At 43.5% G+C, this 24,725-nt stretch overlaps 1 protein-coding gene across 6 annotated transcripts in view; it reads right to left on the bottom strand.

Moving 5' to 3' along the window:
* Positions 1–967: 967 nt before the first annotated feature.
* The window catches only part of OVGP1 (oviductal glycoprotein 1), a 26,965-nt gene continuing 3,207 nt past the window's right edge, over positions 968–24,725 (bottom strand). The window contains exons 1-11 of one of the 6 annotated variants that reach the window (XM_063815956.1): positions 14,306–14,470; positions 13,671–13,700; positions 13,046–13,250; positions 11,993–12,115; positions 10,153–10,318; positions 9,537–9,661; positions 8,175–8,283; positions 7,886–8,071; positions 6,217–6,333; positions 2,927–3,062; positions 968–1,948 (exon numbers count right to left, since the gene is read on the bottom strand). In XM_063815956.1, coding sequence (XP_063672026.1) covers positions 1,113–1,948; positions 2,927–3,062; positions 6,217–6,333; positions 7,886–8,071; positions 8,175–8,283; positions 9,537–9,661; positions 10,153–10,318; positions 11,993–12,115; positions 13,046–13,250; positions 13,671–13,700; positions 14,306–14,330 — 2,058 coding nt within the window. In that variant the 5' untranslated portion in view covers positions 14,331–14,470 and the 3' untranslated portion in view covers positions 968–1,112. Of the gene's footprint in view, positions 1,949–2,926; positions 3,063–6,216; positions 6,334–7,885; positions 8,072–8,174; positions 8,284–9,536; positions 9,662–10,152; positions 10,319–11,992; positions 12,401–13,045; positions 13,251–13,670; positions 13,773–14,305; positions 14,471–24,725 lie in introns of those variants that run through there. The other 5 variants (XM_063815950.1, XM_063815952.1, XM_009429508.5 and 2 more) reach the window with 5 other exon arrangements.

Genomic DNA, 24,725 nt, shown 5'->3' with positions numbered 1-24,725 from the left:
AGGTGGGACAGAAAAACAACTCAGATTCATCAGAAATATTTATTTATTTATTTATTTTGAGACAGGGTCTTGCTTTGTCACCCAGGCTGGAGTGCAGTGGCACCATCGTGGCTCAATGCAGCCTCAATCTCCAGGGCTCAGGTGATCCTCCCACTTTAGCCTCCCAAGTAGCTGAGACTACAGGCATGAGCCATCATGCCCAGCTAATTTTTTTGTCAAGGCAAAAGGGTTTCATATGTGACCTAGGTTCTGTTAAGCAAATGGCCATGTGCTTTCACATGCTTCAATCTTTATGGCAGGTGCCTGGTCCTATGGACATTTTAATTTCAGACTCCGGCTTAAAGACTTGGAGGCTACACTTCCAAAAGAAAAAGTAACATAATAATAGGTATGGCACCCACTCTGTGTAGCACTAGCTCCTAGAATTGGAGGGCTAGAAATTGATCTGGTGTCTATAGCAACTTATGCGGGACAGTCATGCCTAGGAAAATGTTCCCTGGGTGGATTAAAGATTTAATGTGTGAGAACTGGTGTTTCTAGAGGAGACCTAGCAGAAGTGTGAAGGTAATACTACAATAAAATAATTTTTAAAGTACCTTTTTTATACCTTTTCCTCAAACACTTCTTGAGGAGAGAATAGATGGGGTTGTTTTTTCAGGGAAAACAAGGATTTTACCAAGGAGAGAATATAATTGGAAGACTCAACTTCCCCCTCCCCATCTCAGCTCCCCTTGAGGATGGTGGAAACTGTTCTCGAAGAGATTCTGGCTCCAACCAACAGTGAAGTGAGCAGTTGCTCACAGCAAAGAAGGAAGCACATAATCCACACAAGATAGCATCATTGTAGACTAGACACAAACTCCCTCTTTCCAAAAATAGCAGTGGGGAAAATGACCTTGAAAGGAAGAAGCTGACAACTGAGTTGCAGAGTTCAATTCAAGAAAAGAATCTCAGAGAACTCGGTGGGTTCTTGTGTTTACAGTTTATTTAATGGAAAAGAGATTGGCCTATTGTGGTTTTGATGCCTGCTTTGCCCCGGGATGAGAAGGCTTCCAACATGTCACTTAGAAGAAAAGACAAGGGTTTTCCCTGGTTTCTGACACCAGAGGGGCTTAGGCTTCTTGATCCACAGCAGAGTTTTCTGGGATTTCTTTTTTTAGAGAAAGAGGACTTATTTGAGGGGTTACTGAGTTGACAGAGGAATGGTTTCCATAGATGGGAACAAAGCGGTTGTCAAAAGCTAGAGGAGTGTGTTCCGGGAGCTGGATGACAGGGCTGGAGGGCAGCATCATCCTGTTTTCAGCTTCCATCTGAAGACCCAAGTTACCCATCCTGGGGTGAGTGCCCACCTCAGAAGTCAAATTCTCCCCTCTTAAAGGCATAGTCTGCCCTTCAGGGGTGACTAATATGTTTCTGGAGGGGACAGTCACCTTTTCACGGGCCACAGCCTTCCTTCTAGGGGCCACTGTATTCTGTCTAAGGGTCTCAGTCTGAAAATGGACAGGGGTCATAGTCGTTCCTCCAGGGCTCACAGACTGATGACTCACAGGGGTCACAGACTGATAACCCACAGAGGTCAGGGTCTTCTGTCTAGTGGTCACAGATTGATGACCCACAGGGTTCAGGGCCTTCTCTCCAGGGGTCATGGACTGATGACCCACAGAAGTCATGGTCGCTGCCCCAGTGATCTCAGTCTTCTCTCCTAGAGCTACAGTGTGCTTTCCAAGGGATACAGTTTCCTTTGTAGGGGTCACAGTTGTACCTCTAGGGGTTATAGTCATATTTTCACACTTTCCGTGGATCTCAGTGACCCCAGCCTCTCCTCCTGGGGGCAAAATCTTACTATCAGTGGTCCATGCCGTGGTCACAGCCAGCCTTTCAGGGTCAGTGCTTGAAGAATTCACAGCAGATGACAGCCAAAATTGTGGTAAAGAAGTTGAACTGAACTCTAGAGAAAATCAACAGAAAAGAATGAGATTCCTACCACTTCATTCTCATCCTATTAATTACTGGCAGAACTAGAACCAATCCAGCGCTGAAGTACCTGCTCCAAAAATTCAGAAGTGTAAGATTTCATACTATACCTACTTGAGGACATAGATGAAATCCCACCACATAGAAGCCTTGCTCCAGACCCCGCCATGTTCACAGGTCCCAGACACCCACAGGCACTCAGTGGATTTGCTACATTTTCCATGAATGACCTCAGAAAGGAGCCCACCCATTCCTTGTGCTTAAGCCCTCACTTTGACATCTCTGATTGCATCATCAGCAAAACCTTGCCTCGAGGCCTAATTCTAAATAATTACTTGATGAATGCTCAAGGAGAAGCTTCTTATGTCTCTATGTTGTAGGAGGCACCAGGAACAAAGCCAGAGGCAAGGAGGCTAGAGACAGCATGCTGTGAACAATGGGACTGGGGCCCACCTAAAGACTTGACCTGACTGGGCTCCAGTCGCATTACCCATAAAATGAAGATTATAAACCATCCGTAAGGATGCTTCACCTCTTGTATGCTAGCTTCCATTTCCTAATTGCCAGGGTAGCCTCTACTATCAAAAAGAGATATCAAAAGAAACCTAATTCCCTCAGCCCTTGCCCATGAGAGTAAGAGAAAGAGAGAAATAAATAACATATATTGAGTGCTAACTATGAGAATTTTCATTCCATAGCTCACTTAGTTCTTATAATAATGTCATGAGTATACAGATTATTCCCATTTTAAATAGAACAAAGGAAGCTCAAAGAGGTTAAATAAGGGCCAAGTATCCCAACAAAGACTGGAAAACATATTGGCCTGGCAAAGCTTTTTCTCTCCCCTCAATGTCATGTTGCCTCACCAAGGCATTTAGATCTAGCAGAAGGGACTCACCCAGTGCCTGGTTATGCAACTTCCAGCCCCAGCTTCTAGGTCACAGCTACTTACCAGCCCGCACCAGGATATCATTCAATACGTAGACAAGGGGGAAAGGGCCAGTGCCACAGAACGTGCCCCTGACGTCATCCATGTCCAATGTCCACACCATGGCCCCCCCAAAATGCTCTCGCCTTATAAACCATGCCTGTAAAAGTAACAGTCAGTCAACCTGCTGTACTTGTCAGTCTCTAGACTGGGTACAATGGCAAAAAACTGAAGATAGTCCCTCAGGAAGCAATGTAGCTGGGTGGTTAGGAGTGTAGCCAGCATTTGAATCTAGCTTTTACTGTTTATTAGCTATGGGATCCTGAAGAAGTTATGTAACCCTTATGTGTCTTAACTGCCTCATTTGTGAAAAAAAAAAAAAAAGAGGATAATAACATGTCCAGCATGTTTAGACCCAAAAGATTCTTACATGCACATACTACATACGATATGGATGAAGCGTGAAGACACTATGCTAAGTGAAATAAGCCAGGCACAAAATAAGAAACACTGTATGACTCCATTTATGTGTGGTACCTAGAGTAGTCAAATTCACAGAAACAGAAAATGGAATGGTGGTTGCCAGGGGATGTGGGAAGGAGGAAGGGGAAGTTACTGTTTAATGGGCACAGGGTTTCCATTCGAGAAGATGAAAAAGTTCTGGAGATGGATGGTGGTGATAATTGCATAACAACATGAATGTATTTAATGCAACTGAATTTCAGACTTTAAAATGGTTAAAATGGTAAATCTTATGTTTTATGTTACATAGGAATGCTACATAAGTTTTCCTAAAGAGTTCCCATGCATAAGATATTTGGATCAATACCTGGCACATAGTGAATCTTCAATAAAAGTTAGCTACTAACCCTCTGGGTTCCCCACCTCACTAATCACCATTATTACCCTATTAAACTGTAGATATTGCTCTACTGTTTAAAATTCATTTCCTTATCTCACAGTGATGCTATAAAATACAGTAGAGCACAAAATATTATATTCTTCTCACAGATGAGAAAATAAAGGCTTTCATCCACACTTTTTAAAACCTCCACTACAACTAAACGGCAGAGCTTAGATTCAAGTCCAGGTTTTATTATTACCTTGCCAGCGCTCTCTGTCAAGTCTGATGGAAAAGACAGAATCTATCAGGTCCAAATAGCTGTGTGCCTTAGCCAAGTCAAATGGCTCCTTTCAGGAGTTGACTTTCCCCAAATGTAAAATAAGAGGAAGGAGGAATCCAATCATTAAGTCTGAAACTGTGAAGTTTCTGAGACTTTTATGCTACTTACAAGCTAACAAATTAGTCTGCCAGTTTTGTGTGTATACACACACACACACATGCACACACACACACACATACTCACATACCCCAACACCCCAGACCTCTGGATCAGAGGACAGAATATTTATTACTCACAGAAAAAAAACAAAGCAAAATAGCCAGAATAGCACTTTGAGTCAGTTTCCATGTCCCAAGGACAATGTGATGAAGGTCAGATGTTCAATTCACCTGCATATGCAGTGGGGTCTGCGCTACAGAGAAGAACTCTGAAATTATGAGACTCAGAGCTTATATAGAATGGTTGACATATGTGGCCCTCCTCCCTTCCAGAGAGAGGAGAGAACCTGGAATGTAAACAAGTCCTCCCTGGGAAGGGGACTTTCACAATCATTGAAGGTAAGCAAATGGCTCTGGGGGAAAGAGGAAAGCAGCTCTCTATTTTTAGTAAAGCTTGTCTGCTTCCTTTGCCCAGAATCCTCAAACTGTGCAGGAACTCTGAGAAATCCAGGGTATAATTATCTCCCAACAATAATCCCCAAGGTCTCTTTTAGCTCTGATATTCTATGTCAAAATCCCTTAACCATCCCCAACCTGGCTTCATGTCCCCTCACCTAGTTCTGCAAGTTACAGTAACTGCACCTCAAAGCAAGACCACCCTCTGCTGCTCATCCCAGGGCCTCCCCCAACACAAGGGATCAATCCCCTCTCTGATGTCCTATGGGTCATAGACTTAACTCCATCCAACTGGGTAAATCCATTGAGTCCTTAATCTTTCCTGTTTGTGTCTTCCCATTCCCAAACCACAGAGCAAGATCCCAGAGGGGAGAAGCCATGCTCTTTTATCTCTCTCCTCCCCAGCAGGCCCCACCCAGTGTTAACGCACAGAGGAGCTACGCAGTGAATCTTCATGAGTGCCTTCCTCTCTGGTGCTTCCCACACAAACTTCCCCCAAAAAACAGCCAACACCTGCCATTTCTGCATCACCGTTAACAGGAGAACTGTGAATTCTCTCTATTTAAGTCTCAATATCCAAGCAGTTGCCACATTCCGAGAATTTCTCACCTTTAAACTGCTGCTCCTTCCAACTACCCTAGTCCAGACCCTCATTATCTCATGCTTGGACACCTCTGTGTCCACGCCCAGAGCTCCCAAAATGCCAACTTAGCATTTGGAAGGATCATATATGGAGGCATTCTAAAATAGTTTCCAAAGTTTTTCTAAGACCTACTGAATATTGAAGAGTGGAACCATGATTTCTACATGTATCCAGTCTCTCAGGTGATTCCAAAACAGAGGCAGGTTTAGGAACTACTGGAGCATGTCAGTTCTCTTTTAGTTCACTATAAAAACCTGCCAGATTCAACTTCATAAAATACCACTTACATGAAGGGAGGGTGGTGGTCATAGTTTGGCTCTAAAAGTTTGAAAATTAAAGGTCATCCACCTGTAGAAACCTGATTTTGCCTTAAAATGTCCACAGGATGAAGACTGAACACCTTTACCAGCATTCAAGTCCCTTTATAAAAAGCCTCTGCTTCACCCAAATTCTTCTTTGAATCTGCTATAAGCTTTCTACACCACTGAGCCTTTCCCCAATGTCATAATCTTCTCCTACTCCTGCTCACCTCCCTCAGGAAGCCCTCCCAGACTTCCTCATTTCTGCTACGTGTCAGTAATATTTACAGAGCACTTACCATGATCTACTTTGTGTTGGTATTTATCTGCTATGAAATTAGCTGGTCCAAATGGAAAGGAAGAGACCAAAAACATCATCGAAAAGCTGTAAGAACTGAGAGAACTATTTATTCCCTCAGAACCTAGATTCTTTCTCTTCAGAATAGAGACTTGGAACAGATGGGATTATAAAGCCGCAGTTAGAACTAAAATGTAGGCATGCCTGAAACCCCTGGTCTAATCATCCTCACCTTTCACCCTCCACCCAATACACATACATGCATTGTACAAATAAGGGCCCCATGGAAGCCGGTAGGAAACCATGTGCTGGAACACGAAAGAGCCAGGGTCTCACCTTGTAACTGAAGCTGATGGCATTGTCATAGCCAACCCACTCTTTCCCCTTGTTGGCATACGGGACATACTGATAATCAATCCAGTGCTTCTTCGCTCCCCAGACAAAGGAACAAATCTGCCAAGAGGACCACCAGGTTAGTTCTGGGAAGTGCCATGGAGATAAGCACCAGGAGACAGTTGTTCCTTGCCCAAGGATAAAGAATCCAAGAATCCCTAACCAGCGAATGAGAAGAAGGTAAACCAAAGAGAGAATGGAGAGGCCACTCACAAATGAGTTCCTCTCTATTTTGAATAAATTCCTACTGTTACCCGTTCCTCCCTCTACTGTCCATGATGGAAAAAAGGGAACCAAAGAGTGGATGACATCCTTAAGAAACCAAGCCAGGGGTATAATGCCAGTACCAAAATAGTAAGAGTAACATACATGATCCTTGACCAAATCTGTATCTCATTCAAAGTGTTTTCATAAACAAGTCTCTCCTGTTCATTAGATCCCAGCACAGACTGCCCCATATAGGTAGTTCTCAAACTAGCACCTGAACTTCTAGTAGATTTAAAGTTCTTGAAGGCAGGGAGAACTACGTTGCTACAAATAATTAAGCATTTGAGTGTCCACTGGGTGCCCAGCATTGTGCTAAAAACTATATGCTGCAAAAAAGTAGAGGTACGCAAGCTGTGCTGCAGAAGTTAATGTCTAAGCCATTCCTTTTTTCCTTTGGTGCTTCAAAGGGTCTGTCTATCAAAGCTTCTTTGCCCTTCAAGAACATTGTTTCAACTATGCCAGCACTCATAAAAATGCTTCATTGGGTTAGCAGAAAAACACCCTCATCCATCCAGCGCAGAGCAGAGATTGGAGAGACTTGCAGCACCTCCACTACTGCCTAAAGTACTCACCCTGTCCCTCTGTACCTGCTGTCCTCTACCTGGGAAGTCCTTCCCATCTAGTCATTCCTGTCCATCAGGATTTTCCTGTGCTTCAAACTCTGCTCAAACTCTACCTGCTCCATAAGACCTTTCCAGGTCACTACAGCCACACACTTATGTGGCTCGTATTGCCACCTCTGGTGGTTACATGCCCTTGGAAACATGTCTCTTTCCGCCACCCAATAGCAAGCTTGGTTGAGATGAAGGTGAAGAGGGTAGAGCTGGAGTGGAGAGAAAGAACCTGTAGTAGATAATGTCTTGGAATTGCTTCAAAATCATCTAGTAGTAGGGAGGGAGGGAGTCAGCAGAGATGAGACAAAATTGGCCATGAATTATTAATGATTGAAGCTGAGTGAGTAGTATGTGGGGGAGGTACAGAGGCTATACTATTCTTTTAATTTTGCATATGTTTGAAATTATATATATTGCAAATATTAATGATTTTTATTTAGGCCATACAGAAAGTCAGGGTTTACCTGTATAGCATATAAGATCATTTTTGGGGTGCAATGAAACCCTTCCATCCAGATTCCACCAAGTCCTTCGTCCCTTACAAAGGACTCAAATAACTTATCCCAAAGAAAAAGAAAATATCGCAGAGAGTGGGTTTCTCTTGTACTAATAGACCACCTCTTTGCCCTGTCTACAGCTCTCACCCTTGCCATTGCCCCTTGTCCTGGCCTTTGCTCCAGCTGGGGGTGGGAGAGTCCTAACTGCTAGACAGAGACTGATATTCCCATCACCTCAAAATAAGCCAAGAAGCCTTCTTGCTTGGTGTACTTCCCTGGAGATGCTGGTCCGATCGCTCTGGCCTGCAACCCATTCTTAGAGGCTTTGAGGAGGCGAAAGGTACGTCCATAGGTGGGGATCCCCATGATGAGCTTCTCTGAGGGTGCCCCAAGCTTTCTCCAATAATTCATAGCATATGCCTGCAGGTAAGAAGAATCCAGACTCCTCCTTGTTACTAAGAGCCAATGGCCTGAGCTCAGGGGGGCAGATGTCTGGACCACCTGAGATCTTTCCTTTCCTTACCGAAGATTTGGGGTCTTCAGGCAGAGAGAAGAGGGGGCTGTTATGTCCTGTGAACCTTTCCCAACTTCCATGTAAGTCATAAGACAAGACATTGATGAAATCCAGGAGTCTGTAAGGGGCAGGAGGAAGAGATATAAAGACTGGGCTAGCCAGATTTTCAAGTCAGAGCATCACAGCACTGTCTAGCTAACTAGCTAGACATTGGTCACCAGAGCTTCCCTGCTCCTTCTGCCTGTGGGGCCTGCCCAGGCTGTGCTATCCACCTGCCACTGGAACAAACAGCTGGTTAGGAACAGCTGTATATGAGGAGCTATGCATCCTGAGAGTACCTGTGGAGGTAGGCAGGAGTTAGATGAGAGAAAATACACTCAGGCCTGATATAAATGCTAACAGGCATCTGCACAAATGGTCATGAGTAAAAGCAGTCTGTTCCATAGCTTGTCTTTCTACAATTCCAGGGTCCATCGAAACCCACCTCCTGTAGAAAGCGTTCATCATTACCAGGTCACAGGGATAAGGGTTTACACTGATTATCTAATTTAATTTTAATCTGGCTAATTCCCTAAGTAGTGTAATTATCTCCATTTTAAAGTTGAAGAAATTGAAACTCAGATAGGTTAACTAATTTGCCTAATGTTGCCCAGTTGGGTGAAGGCAGGACTCTCTCAATCCTGTCTGGCTAAAAGATCAACACTAACACACTCCATGTCCCCTGTGTCTCTCACCCTCCTCCCACATTGAAACAATTCTCTAGCACACTCATACACAGGAACATCCCATTTCTATTTTGGTCTGCATCTGCCTCAGTTTCCTCTTCTGTAAATACTTGATTCTCAAAATTCTAGAAAATATACCTAGAGATGACATGTCCAAAAAGATTTATGTGCTGCTCTTTGTCTAGCTTTTTAACTTTTGCATGAAGAACTGCTCTGAATACTGGATGTGACTGGGCATTCCTATTTTTGTTTTTGTGACAGTGATTATTAATTCATCTGTCTCTGATGCCAGCATCCGCTGCATAGTGTATGTCTACAGATATACTCTGGGTAGAAAGAGGACAGGCCCCTGGGAATCTCTCCTCATGAGACCCAGCAATAGGCTGTGCAGAAGACTCTACCCGTGCTAACGTTGTTGTGGGCAGATATTACATCACCTCCCTCTGAGGTCTAAAGAAACCCTCAGGGTATAATGGAACTAGCCCTTCTCCCCACCCATGCTCCTCAGTCCAGCCCCAAACTTGCACTGACATCAGGGCAGGCACACGGTGAGCTCAAAAACAGTGCTTGGGAAGCTCTGGGGTTCTGAGCTCAAGACACCTGCTTCTCACCAATGTCCTGCCCCACCAAAGCAATATCCACTCACCTTCCTAGAAAGCGCACATCATAGGATGTTTGGATGATGTGTGGGACCCCAGAAACAGCAGCAGACAGCAGCAGCCTCGGGCGCATGGTGAGCAGTGCCTCCTTCCGGAAGGCAAACAGGAGCTCCTAAGAGGAAAGACAGAAAGACACAGAGAACTGGACAAACAGAGAGGTGGGGCCTGGGGGGAGTGTCATCTAGGAAGCATTTACTGAGCTTCTGAGCCAGGCTCTGGGACACGAAGGTGAGTTGGACATGGGCCATGCCACAGGCTCATGAGACAGGCAGATGAGGGCTGATGTGGTGAATGATTTAATCAATTGAGGGGTGGCAAGCAGGCTCAGAAGCACAGAATTCAGACAGACACTGCCTGAGGGAGTGCAGAGAGCTGCAGAGAGAAGGCATCCCTTAGGCTGGAGGACTGGAGCAAGCCCCAGGTGCAGCGAAAAGAGCAACCTCAGGGAGTTACAGGTATTACCCTCCAGGGGTTCACAGTAAAAGAACATTCTGTCACCCTCTTCTGCCCCTGGCCCTGGACTTATGCTCTTCTCCTGCCATAAGCCCAGATATATAAAAGTAGAATCATTTCTGGATTCTGGCGCTTCTAGACCAGACTTACTTCAATTAAGAAGAGAAAAGTCCACCGGTCATGCATGGGGCTGCCTCTTAGTCCAGGATATAAGAAGAAAAGGTCAAGACCATCAAAGTCATGTGTCCTCAGAAGGGATATAACTGAAGCAATAAACTTTTCACGGTTGGCAAATGTGGACAACATAGTGGTGAATCTGTAGGGAGACCAGGGGTAAGGCAAAGAACTCTATCCACAGAATCACAACCTCCTAGAAGGCCCCTTGCAAGCTTGGTGCCCTGTGGTGGGCCTGGCAGATGTGGCTGGAGGAAAGGAAGGCAGATTTCCAAAACTCTCCCACCTTCTTATATGCCTCTCCCAGAACCAGGAGCTCAATACCCAGGAGTAGGGAATTCAGGCAGCTAAAAGAAGTTGAAAACCATGTACTGCCCCAAGGCCAGATGGCACAGGGAACAGCAGGCACAGAACCAAGCATGCAGCCTGGGGTGTGGAGAAATGGCTCAGTCCAGCTCTGCCCTCAAAACATGGTATGCCCACTGGCAAGGCACCGCCCCTCTCTGTGCTGTCTCCTCATAGGTAACTACTCAATTCCCACAACCTGTCCTAGCACTGACATTTTCTACCTGACTGGATTAGGGGAGAGAACATGAGTCAAGGGCCAGCATGTCCAGAAACATCTATGAGTTAATCTGGGCCTGGGCTGTATAACTTGGCACAAGAGGCCTGTGCTCTGATAACGGGATCCTGATCCTGTGTTCTTCTGTTCGTTTTTTGTTTGATATTTTTCTATTTTACTTGTTTTCTCTTCCGTAGTGATGACACTTTGGAAAAATTCTAACTTATTGGACCTGAACTTTAAGCAACTCTGGGGTAGTCCTGAGATGAGCCATGATTAAAAAATTAACCAGACTCATAAATAGATCTGGGTTCCACGGTCAGTTTCCCACCTCCTTGCTGGGCAATCTCTGAGGAATACCTGTGACAAATCTGGCAAGTTCCTTAATACCTGTGACTTGTGCTTTCTGCTCTACCAATTTTGAATACAACCACTTTGTAAAGCTTCCTCCAAGTGTTCACGGGATAATGCGTGTATAGCCCTAGCCCAGCATCTGGAGCACAGGGAGTGTTCAGAGATGGGAAGAGGTGAATCCTGGGCTGGGCAGAGCTAGTTCTCACCCCTCTGCCCTGAATCTTTCCTCCATCTTGTAAAGTGCATCCTCACACACTCCCAGCCCACCAGGCCTCCCTCTCGTGTATCTCATGCCTTTAAGGCAACAAGGCAAGTACGGCCTCTAACCCAGGCCTCAGCCATGAAATAGGGGAAATGTTTCTTCAGAAAATATGAAGGCAGTTTGTAATCTCCACGTTGTCTCATGGAGATTGAAGTGCTAACAAGAGCAGCTGCTACATACTGAACATGTACTATGTCCCAGCACTAAGCTTAGCATTTTGTTATTTCCTTTCCTCTGTTCCAACCCTTTGAGGTTGATATCCCTGGATCCACTAATAAAGTGAAGAAACCTGTGAGGTTTGGGAGTTATTCTCATCCTGCACCTGATTCCTCCCCTTGGAGACAAAACCCTTGCCTCTTATGAAAGGTTGAGGAAACAATTATGAGTGCCTCATTTTGTCCCTAATTTTCCCCCAGCCTCTTTCTCACCACCTGCTAGAACTTCCTTGTCTCCCCTGACCCACCATGGAGAAGAGGCCAGGATATCCCTTGAGTGCAGGGGTCTAAGATTCATGAGTTGGGGAAGTACTTGTGCTAGCTTTGCTGTCCGCATGGCCAAGCTGCCTTCCCCCTCTGTCTTCACGTCTAACCAGCCTGCTCCACCCTCCCAGGGAGAAGAGAATAACAGCAAAGTCTCACCTTGAGGTGCCAAAGTTCCACCCGCCGATGGACAGTAGTGTTTTCAGCTCTCTGTTCCTATGATGTGAGCGAGAGGGTTGATGAGCTGGGTTCTTCACTCCGGTGGGCAGCTGCTGCCACATTCTTTTATTTTGCTCATTGGAAGAAAACAGGAAACAGGAGAGATGGGAGGTAAGGAAAGGAAAAGGGGGAAGGTGATAGAAGGAGAGAGATGATGAGCACAGGAGAGAGGAGGAAAGACAGAGAGAACAATCAACCCAAGGGCCATCACAGCCCAACAACTCCAAGGCTGCACAAAGTCTGCCAAACTCGCGCATGTCCCCATGATGCTTCCAAAAAAAGAGCAGTCTAAAATGTTTCTCTTTTTCCTATTCAACAAATATTTATTGAGCAATGTCTATGTGCCATTTACTGCTTTAGGCACTTTAGAACAAAGAACAACACAGATAAGCTCCCCACTTTCAGGGAGTTTATAATCTAGTGGCATAGAACTTTTACTCTGCCCATCTATAACCATTAATGCAGTAACAAGCCTTCCCTTGGGCACAGAGAGATCCCAGGAGTTCTGGAGAGAGGAAAATGTAAGCAAACACTTACTGAGCACCAACCCTGTGTGAGACACTGACCTAGCCACTGGGGATACAACAACACAGCAGACACTGCCCCTTCCCTGGAGTAGCTCACCGGTAACAAACGGTAATAAAAACATGAGCATTTGTTGAGCATTTGGGATGTGTAGGCCCACTTTAACAGCATTAATAACTAAAATCCTCACAACTAGGTTCAAAGGCTGAGTTGGGTTTTGCCAGGCAGAGAAGAGAGAGAAGCACATTCCAGGCAGAGACAACAGCAACTACAAAAGTAAGGAGGCAGGAAAGAGCTCAAGGTGTCTGTGACAAGGAGTTCTCAAGTTGGGGGTGCTCTGGACCCCTATTTGAGAGGAAGCTAGGACTGGAAGAAATAGAAGAAAGTTGAAGAGTAACAGGAGAAATAGACTGTTATCTTATACCTGTGAAATCTGAAATACAACCCCCACATCCAATATGAACACACCTCTCCTTTAGTTTGTTGAACTCTGGGTAGAGAATTTTCTCATCCTGGAGATCCTTAGCAACAATCTGATTGTTGTTCATTGAGGCAAAGGCAAATATCAGGTGGGTGCAGAGAAAGGGGTCCAGGTCATGGGGCAAGATCGAGGCGGGGCCTGGCCGACTGTGTGCCCAGTTGGTGAAATAACACACGAGTTTATGGGCAGCACCTGGTAAGGGAGAGCACACATTAGTTGGCAGAAACCAAGGGAGGGGATGGAGCTCAGCTTCCAGAAAGCAATGTGAACGCAGCCCAAGAGACCAGGCCACATTTTCATATCCTCTCTCCCTGGCCCTGAAGTACACCTCAGAACTACACTGAGGTTCTATTCCTCCCCCACTGCTGAGGTCTCAGGAAGAAAAGAATGCCTTGTGAAATCCTGGTCAGAACAGATTCTCAAGTCTGGACCAAGGCACACAGTCAGCGACACAAACAGCAGGTGACCAAAAATCCTCTGAGAAACTGTGTTGGATCAATAATCCCTGTCAGAGAAGCCAGGGCAAGGTGGGCTGCAGGGGACACTCAATGTGGAGGACTTCTCAGCCAGAGACTCTCCCTGGCTCTGGAAGGGAAAACACAGTTTCCTTACCATCGTGGTGTTTCAGCACAAGAACCAGCCCTGTGGGAAACAAAGGGAGGAGTCACACAAAGATTCATACCCTCACCAGAGTGGTATGCCACAGCACACCCTCTGATTAGCAAGGGTGCCCACCAACACACCACCTTATGCAGATGCAGACACACAAATGGGGACACACACACCATTCACTCGTTTCCTAGTCTCCAAAGTTGGACCAGTGGAGCTAGATATAAGTTCCTTTTCTTTTTGATAAACATGTGTATATGCTCATGCTTTGCCCAGGGACAACGACAAGTGTTAGAAGTCCCAGAAAAAGCTCGAGGCCAGTGGTTCTGAACCCTGGCTGCAAATTAAGAAGTACTGATATCCTGGCTGGTCATGCAGAGATTCTAACAGAACTGGTCCAAGGTGGAACTCAGGCATTTACAATTTCTAATGGGCCACCAGGTTTGAGAACCACTGCTCTGACCACTTCTCCCTGGGTCCCTCTGACCTCTGACCGTTAACTATGGCCCATCCCATCTCTACCTAATCTAGGCTTCCCTGAGTCTCAGGCTGCTCTCTCAGGCACCAGAGAGATGACGAACTCATAAAGCCTGGCACTTCCTGGACTGAGTGACACTGCTGGGACCTGCCACACTCACCAACCCACAGCAACAGCTTCCACATCTCAATGGTCTGAAAGCTGTGAGGCCAGAGATGGAGTCCTTTATAGGAGCTTCCCTGTGGATAGCGCTGGGACAGCCCAGCTACACATACACACACACACACACACACACACACACACACCCCAGTGCCAGGATCAGTAATTTATGAGAGTCACAGTGACCCCAGAACGACCTGGCCTCCCTCTCCAACAAAGCAACAGCACCAGGTTGGCACTGAATACCAGGAAGAGGGTCTTCCTGGTATTCAGTACCACAGGGACTGAATATGGGGGAGAAACCCCATATGGTAGCAGCAATTCTATTATTAAAAGATTATTGGCTGGGAAGCAGCGTGATTTTTAAAAAAAGTTTAAACCATAGCTTTGGATTTAGGCTTTGAATCCAAGGTTTGAATTCAAAGTTTGAATCTCAGTGTCACCACTTAGAAGTTTTATAATCTTGCACAAATTACCTGCCTCTGTGAGGTCAGTTTCCATGCTTGTAAAATGGAGATGACAGCTCAGACTTACCTCATAGAGCTTTATAGAGATCAAAGAGATAATGGGTCAAAAATTGTTAGTTTCATGCTCGCATATAATAAGGGCTCAGTGAATGGTAGCTATTATTAGGGATGTCAAAAGGGTTGCCCAGCAGAGCAGAGTTCTCAAACTCAAATGACGCTTGCCAGGAAGGTAATGTAAATGGATGGTGTAGATGCAATAAAACAGCTATCTCTATTTTATTAGAAAAGTAACAGTTCATGCCCAATGATGTACATCAACTGACGTGAAGCCTCTTGGTCAGGAGACAACAGAGATCAGTATAAAGAGGGACAGCACTCTGAGCAGCTGCTAATGGTTTCCCTGCAGGGAAACAGACCCAGTGTTGCTGGATCCTTCAGTTTCTCAGGAGAAGGCAAAACCTGAATTTTTATGAGTCAACAATATTTGAGTCAGTATATGAGCCAATTGTGAGGATGTGTCATGAACCTCAAGAATATGATGGATACAATTCTGGACATCTAAGAGCCAGTTTTTTAAAAATGCAACAACAGGAGTACGAAAGATAAAATATATATATATATATATATACCGTTTTTATTACCAGACTGCAAGCCAGATGCTTTTATGATTCATCAGTTTTCTTTCTCTGCTACAGAGGGTCTTGGACCCTATGCCCACCTTCACAGAGACTGATGCTGCTCATCTAATCCACATGAACTACCACGAGGTATTAACCAGATGTCAATATAATCCGCAACACAGGGAAATAATGACTAGTGGTCAAATTCATATAACATCTATCCTTCATTTCCAGTATGAAGAAACCAGGAAAGTCATTGTTTTAAATCAGCAGTTTGCTTGGATATGATGGAATAAAAGCAAAAAATTGTATAGAATGTTTGGAGTATTTCACTGAAACTCTGGGAAAGCCTGATGGAATACCCCACCCAACCCAGACTATGTCTCCTTTTCTTCATCCATCTTTGCCTTTCTTTATGTATTCAACAAATTATCACTGAGCATGTGCCATGCCCTGCTCGGCACTTGAAACAGTTTCTGCTTTCAAGGAGCTTATGATTTAGTGAACAGAATGATCATATCCCTAGAGCTAGGGTATGTGTCTCTTTCTTGGAGAAGTAGCATGATGAGTGCAGTGAGGAAAACATGAGTTTTGTTGCCAAAATGATTTCAGATCCAATTCCCACTCTGTACCATCACTGAGGCAACTTGGGTCCCACTTGCATGCTCAATGCCACCATCCATTCCTTGGACTAATATTAACCTGAATTAGGAGATAATTAGGCCTCCTGAGACCAACACTGGATCATGCTTGGCAACAACTTGTACCATTGGTTAGACTACCCCTGGTACGTTTTCTGACTACAACAACCATGCTCTTGTTCCCCCATTCCTAGCCCTTGTGCCCTCATTCTTGTAACTGGGTCTGGTCCCTGCTTTGACTTCTCTTCCTGTTCTACAAACTGCTGGCACCACAGTTGGGTCCTAGGGCCTGGGTCTTCTGACTCTGTCTTGCTAGGTTCCTCATATCCTACAGCCTAAAGGCCTCCTGTCTTTTAAGATCTCTTTGAAAGTGGAACTTTCCTCCACTTCTGAGCCTCCTCCCACAGTATCCCCTGCCCCTCAAGATTTCACATCACTGAGATTGCCCACTAGGCTGTGACCTTCCACCAAAACTCCTAATAGGGGCACTAGCTGCTAATGCTGTACCTAACACAGAAGCCAAATTGGCCTGCCAATTTGAACTTAATTCATCTGCACCCGAGTCATCCTCTGGATTCCTATTCTGCTGCATTGAGCATGGCTAGATCTCAGACCTGACCCCTCTGTGCCTTGCAAAAATGACTGATGATGCTCAGAATGCCAAGATATAACAATGGATGCCCAGGAATGACCTCTGCATAATGCAGGGATGACCGTGCCAAAGAGCTGGCAACTATGCCCCTATATGTTCAGAGATGATGAATAGTAAAATGCTGAATGGGGATTATGTTGAAAATCAGTGTGTCATGTCGCTCTGTGTGTTCTCAATCCTTTTCCTTCAGTTCTTGCTGTCAAAAAAAAAAAAATTACAACCATTGCTTTTTATTTTTACCCAACCACCCGGATACTTAGACAATATCCCTCCCTAGTGCTTAGCCTGTTCTCATGAAGTTAGAAATGACCATTTGCAAATGTCCTTTACTGAGTAACTGAAGAAATCCCTGCAGCAGTGTGACATCTCTCACATTTTACAACAATTATCAAGATGAAGGCAAGATCAAAGATGTGAAGTGCTTTGGTTTTAACAGAGCATTTGGCCAAATATTTCATGATACCCATGTGAATGAATTAGAGAAGTATGACTTAAACAAAATCAGTTGGTTGAATAATAAAAAAAAATCCAAAGAATATTGACTACAGATCACTGTAAACTTGAAGGGAAGACTCTTTTCTAGTCAGTTACCACATCTTTAAAGTGAAGGGAGTGTTCCAATATTTGGTGTAAAAGATGATTTTTGGTTGTGCATGAGGGATTTTTTAAAATATTTAATGTGTTTATTTTAATGTATAGTAGGAAAATGAATATTATCATATAAACCCATACTTTCATGGATCTTATTTAAGTTTAAAAATTGAGGAAATTCAAAAAAGAATATTTGTAATAAAATAGTAAAGGTAGTGCTATTTGTTTAATGTCTTTACAGGTCATATAGCCAATATCGCAATCCTAAATATAAAATCTTGTAACTTAGCAATTTCACTTTTAGAAATGTATCATGCCCAAGTACGCAAAGAAACAATGTTCATTGCAGCTTTATTTGTAACAGCAAAATACTAAAAACAAAACAAAAATCCTAACTGATTAAATGACATCATTAGGAAATGGCTAAAGGTGTTATTGCACATCCATGCAATGGCCTTTTTCCTTTTAAGCCAGTGATTCTCAACTGGGCACAATTTTGCCCAATCTAGCAATGTCTGGAGATACTTTGGTTGTCACAACAGTGGAAGAAGGTATGCCATAGCACCTAATGGGTAGAAGCCAGGGATGCTGCTAACCCTCCTTTGATGCACAAGACAGCCCTCCACAATGAAGTATATTCAGTGCAGAGGGTCCTTGACTTATGATGGGATTACATCTCGATAAACCCATTGTAAGTTGAAAATATTAATGTTTATGACAACCCATGGACACAGGGAGGGGAACATCACAAACTGGGGCCTGTCGGCGGGTTGGGGGCAAGGGGAGGGAGAGCATTAGGACAAATACCTAATGCACGTGGGGCTTAAAACCTAGATGACAGGTTGACAGGTGCAGCAAACCACCACGGCACATGTATATCTATGCATCATACCTGCATGTTCTGTACATATATCCCAGAACTTAAAGTAAAATAAAAAATATTAATGTTTTCAACTAACCACTATTTTATCAGGATGTAACTCCATCATAAGTCGATGAACAAACTGACAACACTTTTTTTGTTGTTGTTGTTTTGTTTTTGTTTTTGCAGTGTTGTAGAGTTGAAAAATCGTAGGTTGAACTATCAGAAGTCACGGACCGCCTGTACTGGTAATTTAATAGTAACAAGGGTGAGAGACACTGGTTTAAGCAGAATTGCTTTTTTGTGGTCGTCAGTTCTTATTCTTTTCATTCCAACAGAAGTTTGACAGTGTGCTACTACTTAAACCCTTATAACACTATATTTAAAAATTAAACTGTTTCATCTATTACAAAGCAAGCTTTTTTAGTGAAGGAGTCACGATTGATCCACCTTTGTTGCCCCAGATCCAATGGTTAAATGGTCTGTCTTTGGAATGAATGAGCTGAGAAAAAGCATAGCCAAAGAGGTGGGCACACCCCGGCTTAGAAACAGGCAGATTTGGGTTACTAATTGAGAAACTTTGGACAACATATTTGAAAAGTAGCAATAATGACATTTTCTTGAAAGGTTTAAAAAAATAGAGATTATAAATGTAAACTGTCTGATTCATGGTAGGCACTCATAGCAGTGACTGTTGTTATTGCTGCTAATGGTTATTATCTTTGGAGTAAGATCAATACCTAACAACATTGAACTAATTGCTCAACAGGTTTAACTAATAGATCCTTAAGGTCCTTTCCTACTCTAACATTCTGTGGCATAGTCCTGAAAGCAATTCATTCATTCATTCATTCATTCATTCATTTTTCTAACTTATTCAACAAATACTTATTTTCTACTCTAATGGAGCAAGCAAAAACTAAAATCACAAAAATTTAAAATATAAGTATGTAACTTAGATGTTAGAGACTCTCTGCCCCTCAGTGGTCTGATTACACTCTGCCTATAATCCCAGCCCCACTCCCTGTGTCAGCCCGAAGTGTCCCCGATAATCCAGCAAATTCTCAAGAATTCCTCCTTATGTTCTCTACTTCTGTGCTCCTGCATCCTTGGGTATAGACTGTTTTTCTGCAAAGCTTCCTGGTGCATGACTTAACCTTTTTACTGGCCTCTATAAGAAATCCTTACACATCAAGTTCTTGGTAGTTTTTAGTAAAAACATAGGGGAGAGGGGTGCCTGTGAAGTGTCACATCCCCTAATGCAAAGACTTCACCAACTCCTGGCTCCTCTCAGTTATCCCAGTGTTCTCTCCCATTCCAGAGTCCCTGAAAAACTCCTCCCTTGTTTGCTACAGTTTAGTTCTAACCAGACCCAAAATGCTTGGGCTTTCACTATCTATACCCAGGCAGATATTAGGGTACTTTCTCTAATAAATCCAAAGAGGAATTCCAATAGCAACTGTTACTATAGTTACTTTTTCCTATTTACTTATATTTTGTATAAGTATGATTAAGAAAACATGCAGGATGTACTGTTTGGGAAGAACATGGTTTAGAAACTTCTTTACCATGGAAGGTATCTGGGCAGGAAAGGGAAACAATCAAAAGGATATTCTAGGAAGATGCTTATAGACAAGTAAAAGAAGGAATGGAGCAGAGACCCACTGGATGGCAGGAAGGGGGCAGGGTGCCAAACCATCTTGAGTTTGTCTTTTCCCACCTTCCCAGTGCTGTGCCTTTGCTCATGATGACTGATTCCCAATTCAAAAAGGTGCAGCTCTATGGTGGCTGTCCTCTGTATGCTGGAGATAATGGTAGGAATAGATGCAAGGGAATCAGTTCCCTGATCAATCAGATACAAGCTAGGCAGTGACCACAATAAACCCCATAAGAAAGAAATGATAGTCATGGGCCAGACGCAGGGCTCACACCTGTAATCCCAGCACTTTGGGAGGACGAGGTGGAAGGACCACTTGAGCCCAGGAGTTCAAGATCAGCCTGAACAACATAGAGAGACCCTCGTCTCTACAAATAGTTTTTTAAAAAATTAGCTGGGTATGTTGGCATGTCTGTGGTCCCAACTATTTGGGAGGCTGAGGTGGGAGAATCACTTGAGCCCAGCAGTTCAAGGCTGCAGTGAGCTGTGATTGTGCCACTGCATTCCAGCCTGGGTGACGGCAAGATTCTGTCTCAAATAAATAAGTTAATTAAACTAAATATAAAGAAATGATAATCATGGTGTTTTGACCTATAAGAATTTGTAGTGATGACTAATTGATGGTAAGGTCCCAAGAAATGAAATAAATGAGCAGCCTACTAAGGTGCAGCTAGACATACATAGGTGGAAAATTTCTAGGTCTACAAGACAGAAACCGAACCCAGATTACTATAGAAGGGATTCATATTCATAGCTTTTTACCCAGTTCCCAGATCTAAACTAGTTCACAGTCCTGGAGCCACTTAACTATGAGGAAGCTGGGTCCTTCTGAGAAGGGATCCTGCAATGTAGCTATAGGTATGCATTCTGAATCTTCACCCAAGCTTTCCCCAGAGATAGTGTGGGCTGCATGACTTCACACTGGGAAAAAGAAATGCCTAGACTATGCAGGGGCATTAGATACTGTCTCTAAATTTACACTGATTCTCAGAGACTGGAAACACCAATGTGCCTAACATGTCACTGGGGGCTTATAAATTTCAAAGGGTAAATGAAGTCTTGGCCTGAGTCCATCTAAGCAGCATAACCACGGATTTATTATGTGATTCTTCCCAAGTCCCAGAATGTATACTGGGAATAGATATCAGTAACAAGCAGAGTCCTTACGTTATTTCCCTGGCCTCTGGTAGGAGGACTGTTATGGTAGGAAGGGTCAGGCAGAAACCTCTGGAGTTGCATATATGTATGCGTGTGTGTGTTGTGTGTGTGTGTTTTAAACTTTATAGTTTAAAAAAATAGTAAAAAACAAAACAAAACAAAACAACACTACTACATCCCTAGAGGAATTGCAGAAATAATGCTACCATCAAAAACTTGAGAAATGCAGAGTGATGATTCTTACCACATCATCCCTTAATTCACCCAATTGGCTGGTGTGAAAACCAGACAAATTCTGAAGAATTACAGTTGATAATCAGGTTGTGCTGCCAATCACAACTACAATTCCAGATGTTCTGTTCTTTAATGGAGCAAAATGACATAGCCCCTCGCACTTGACATACAGCTACTGACCTGCTTTATCTTCCATTCCAATCATTAAGAAATTTGGGGAAACTGCACTTGTATGGTAGGGACAAGAGTATACTTTTATTAATACCATCTTGCCCCAGGACTGTGTCAACTCTTCCACTTTTTGTTATAATATAGTCCAAAGGGAACTTCAATTTCTTAGTAGCCCACAAAACATTATATTGGTCCACTGTATTAATGCCACTATGCCTTAAATCAGGGAGAATATATGGCGTCATCTCTCCCAAGGCCAAAATGCATAGCTGCAATTAAGAACCAAGGGGTAGGAACAGAAGTTGCCTTTTTTACTATTATATCTAATAATTCACTTGAAGAGTTTTTGCTGCTTATTCAGTAGTCCTGGCTAAGTAGGCTTGAAGATTCTAGCATTAAATGAGGAATGTTTCACCCAGTACAGTTATGGTCTCAATGAATTAGAAGCTAAGGCTACCTCTTGGCCATCTGGAGCTCCTTAGGCCACTGGGGAAAAAAAATGTAAAGAAAGAAGCCATTGCACCAGTTGGGGTAATTGATGCCAATTACCAGGGGGGAATTGAGTTGCTGCTACACAACCAGAGAAAGGAGGACTGTGTTTGCAACTCTGGGGACTCACTGGGACATCTCCACTACTCCCTTGCCCAGTAATTCCCATGACGGAAAGCTGCAGAAACCCAATAAAGAGCAAATCACTAAGAACTCAGACCCTGCACACAGGTTTGGTCATCTCACCAAGGTTCTCAGAGGGCGAGGGGAACCTGGACGAGGGGTTCTCAGAGGGTGAGGGGAACCCAACGTCGAATGGATGGTGGGAAAAGATGGCCATGATACTTAGGCTGTATGACCATTTACGAGTAGGAACTCTAACAGCTATATTTCGTTCCTTGTTTTTCTCTTCTCACTTTTCTACTGCTGCTTTATATGAGGACACTAATGATACCTAATCCTTTAGGGTTAAGATGGAAGCACGAACAAATGGTTATCACCCCTTAATGATAAAATAGTTGATGGGACTCTAGGCATCTCTTGTGTTAAGGACATGAAATTTCACCTATATTAAGGACAAGAGAGGATGATAAGGGGCAAAAAGGTAGACTAAACATATTTTCCAACTGCCCTTCTATTAGTATTTCCCATCTTTCTCCACCTCGCTTGCTGCCCCTGAAAGTCTGTCTGTTTGGACTACATCAAATGGGCTCTGTGGGGTTCAGCCTGACAGAAGAGTAGAGGAAGGGAGGACAGAAATCGGCGTATTCATTCTCCTGGATCACCCCGTGATGTGGCATCAAGGTAACTCTATCTCTTGATAAAAGTCACTGCTGCTCTCAAAGCAGATGCTCTACAAAACTATCTTTTCTTCCAGTTTCAGGTAACCGCTCCCTTCCCTTGCCCTTGGGCACTAGCCCTTTGGTTCTCCTACACCATTTCCAAACCTTTCTAATTAGTCCCCTTATACATAAGCCCTCCGAAACTATATTGTGTACCATTTGCTTGTTGTGATAACTCATTACACGTCTATCAAATAATCACGTTGTATACCTTGAATATACACAATGTTTGTCAATTAATTTTTTCTTTTGAGACTGTTTCACTCCTGTCGCCCAGGCTAGAGTGCAAAGACCCAATCTTGGCTCACTGCAACCTCTGCCTCCCAGGCTCAAGTGATTCTCCTGCCTCTGCCTCCCGCGTAGCTGGAACTACAGGCACACGCAACCAACCGTGCCCGACTTTGGTCAATTTTTTGTAGAGATGGGGTTTCACCATGTTGCCCAGGCTGATCTCGAATTCCTGAGCTCAAGTGATCTGTCCACCTCGGCCTCCAAAAGTGCTGGGATTACAGGTGTGAGCCACCACACCTGGCCTAATTATTACTTTTTAAATTTAATCTAAATGTTAAGCAGGGACAATTTATCACTTTGATGACTGGGATACGAACCCTTGTTTTCTACGAATCTTTACTTTTGGCTAGCACCTAAACAACTTAATTCCAACCTGTCTCTCTCTCTAGACTAAGTCGCTGAATACAGGAAAACTGTATCTGTCTTGCTCACTACCAAACCACGAAATGCCTAACAGCTTCTGATACACCATAGCTTCTCACTACTGAGTATTTCTGTCTGGTTTCTGACCCATCTGGAATTCTCAAAAGGTAATCTAAGTCAGTGCTTCCCAAACTTTAATATGCATGAGTCATGTAGGAAGCTTTTGAAAATGTAAATTCTGACTCAGTAGATCTGGACATTCTGTATTTCAAGCAAGTTCCAGGATATGCAAATGCTGCCAGTTTATAGAACACATTTTGAGGAACAAGTTAACATCTTATAAAATTAAGCCAGAACCCCCCTCCAAAAAAACCAAATATTGTATGCTCCCACTTACACGCATGTCTAGAATAGTCAAATTTATAGAAATGAAGATGAATGGTGATTGCCAGGGTCTTGAGGAAGGGGAGTTACTGTTTAATAAGTACAGTTTCAGTTTGGGATGATGAAAAAGTTTTGGAGATGGAAGTGGTGAAAGCTGCACAAAAATGCAAATGAACTTAATGCCACTGAACTGTACACTTAAAAAGTTAAAATGACAAATTTTACATTAAAAAAAAAAGACTTTAAAAACTCAAACAAAGCCCAAGTTGATCTTGCTTCAAGGAGTCCGCCACAACAGGTCCAGGGACGGTGGTGCACGCAGAGCCTGTCTTACCTGCCTCCAGGTGCCTAGATCAAAGGGTGCATTAATGCTAACTGTGCCAAGCAAACTGCAGTTGGATAATGGTCTTAAAGGGTCTCATACATCAGTTCTACTCAGAGGATTTCTGAGACAAGCTGCAGAAACTACAGAACATGAAGCTAATTTAGGCTGTATATAAAAAGTGCATTTTCTAATCTAAACAATTTTCATGACTTAGCTGACACTCCAGGTAAGAGTTACTACCAGAATGGAAAATTAGTTTGCAACTGAAATTCCTAATGTTTACAACATGGTGCCTCCCAAAGTGAAATGCTTGACCGGAATCTGGTACCTCATGATCACAGGGACAGGTGAAATATAGCTATATCCACTGAAGGCACTTTCAACCAGTGACACTGGCTGGGCTTTCACCAGAATGTTAAAGGATGTTGTTTGGGAATTAAATTCCTTATTATATTTTGAACTTTGATGGTCCATCCATTACATATTGAAGTTGCAGAACATCATTTGTGAAACAAGGAGTTTCCACAGTAAGTAGAATGCTACTATATTAAATGTTGTACCAGATGATAAAAGATTATGGGATCACTAATTGTGTCACAACTTGTTTTAAATTGTCTCTACAACTTAAAACAAGAGCTAACCTTTCTTCTCAGATGCTCACAGCTCCCTCAGTT

This window comes from Pan troglodytes, chromosome 1 (assembly GCF_028858775.2).
Source record: "Pan troglodytes isolate AG18354 chromosome 1, NHGRI_mPanTro3-v2.0_pri, whole genome shotgun sequence".
Lineage (NCBI taxonomy): Eukaryota > Metazoa > Chordata > Mammalia > Primates > Hominidae > Pan > Pan troglodytes.
This window is presented reverse-complemented; position numbering and strand designations above follow the sequence as displayed.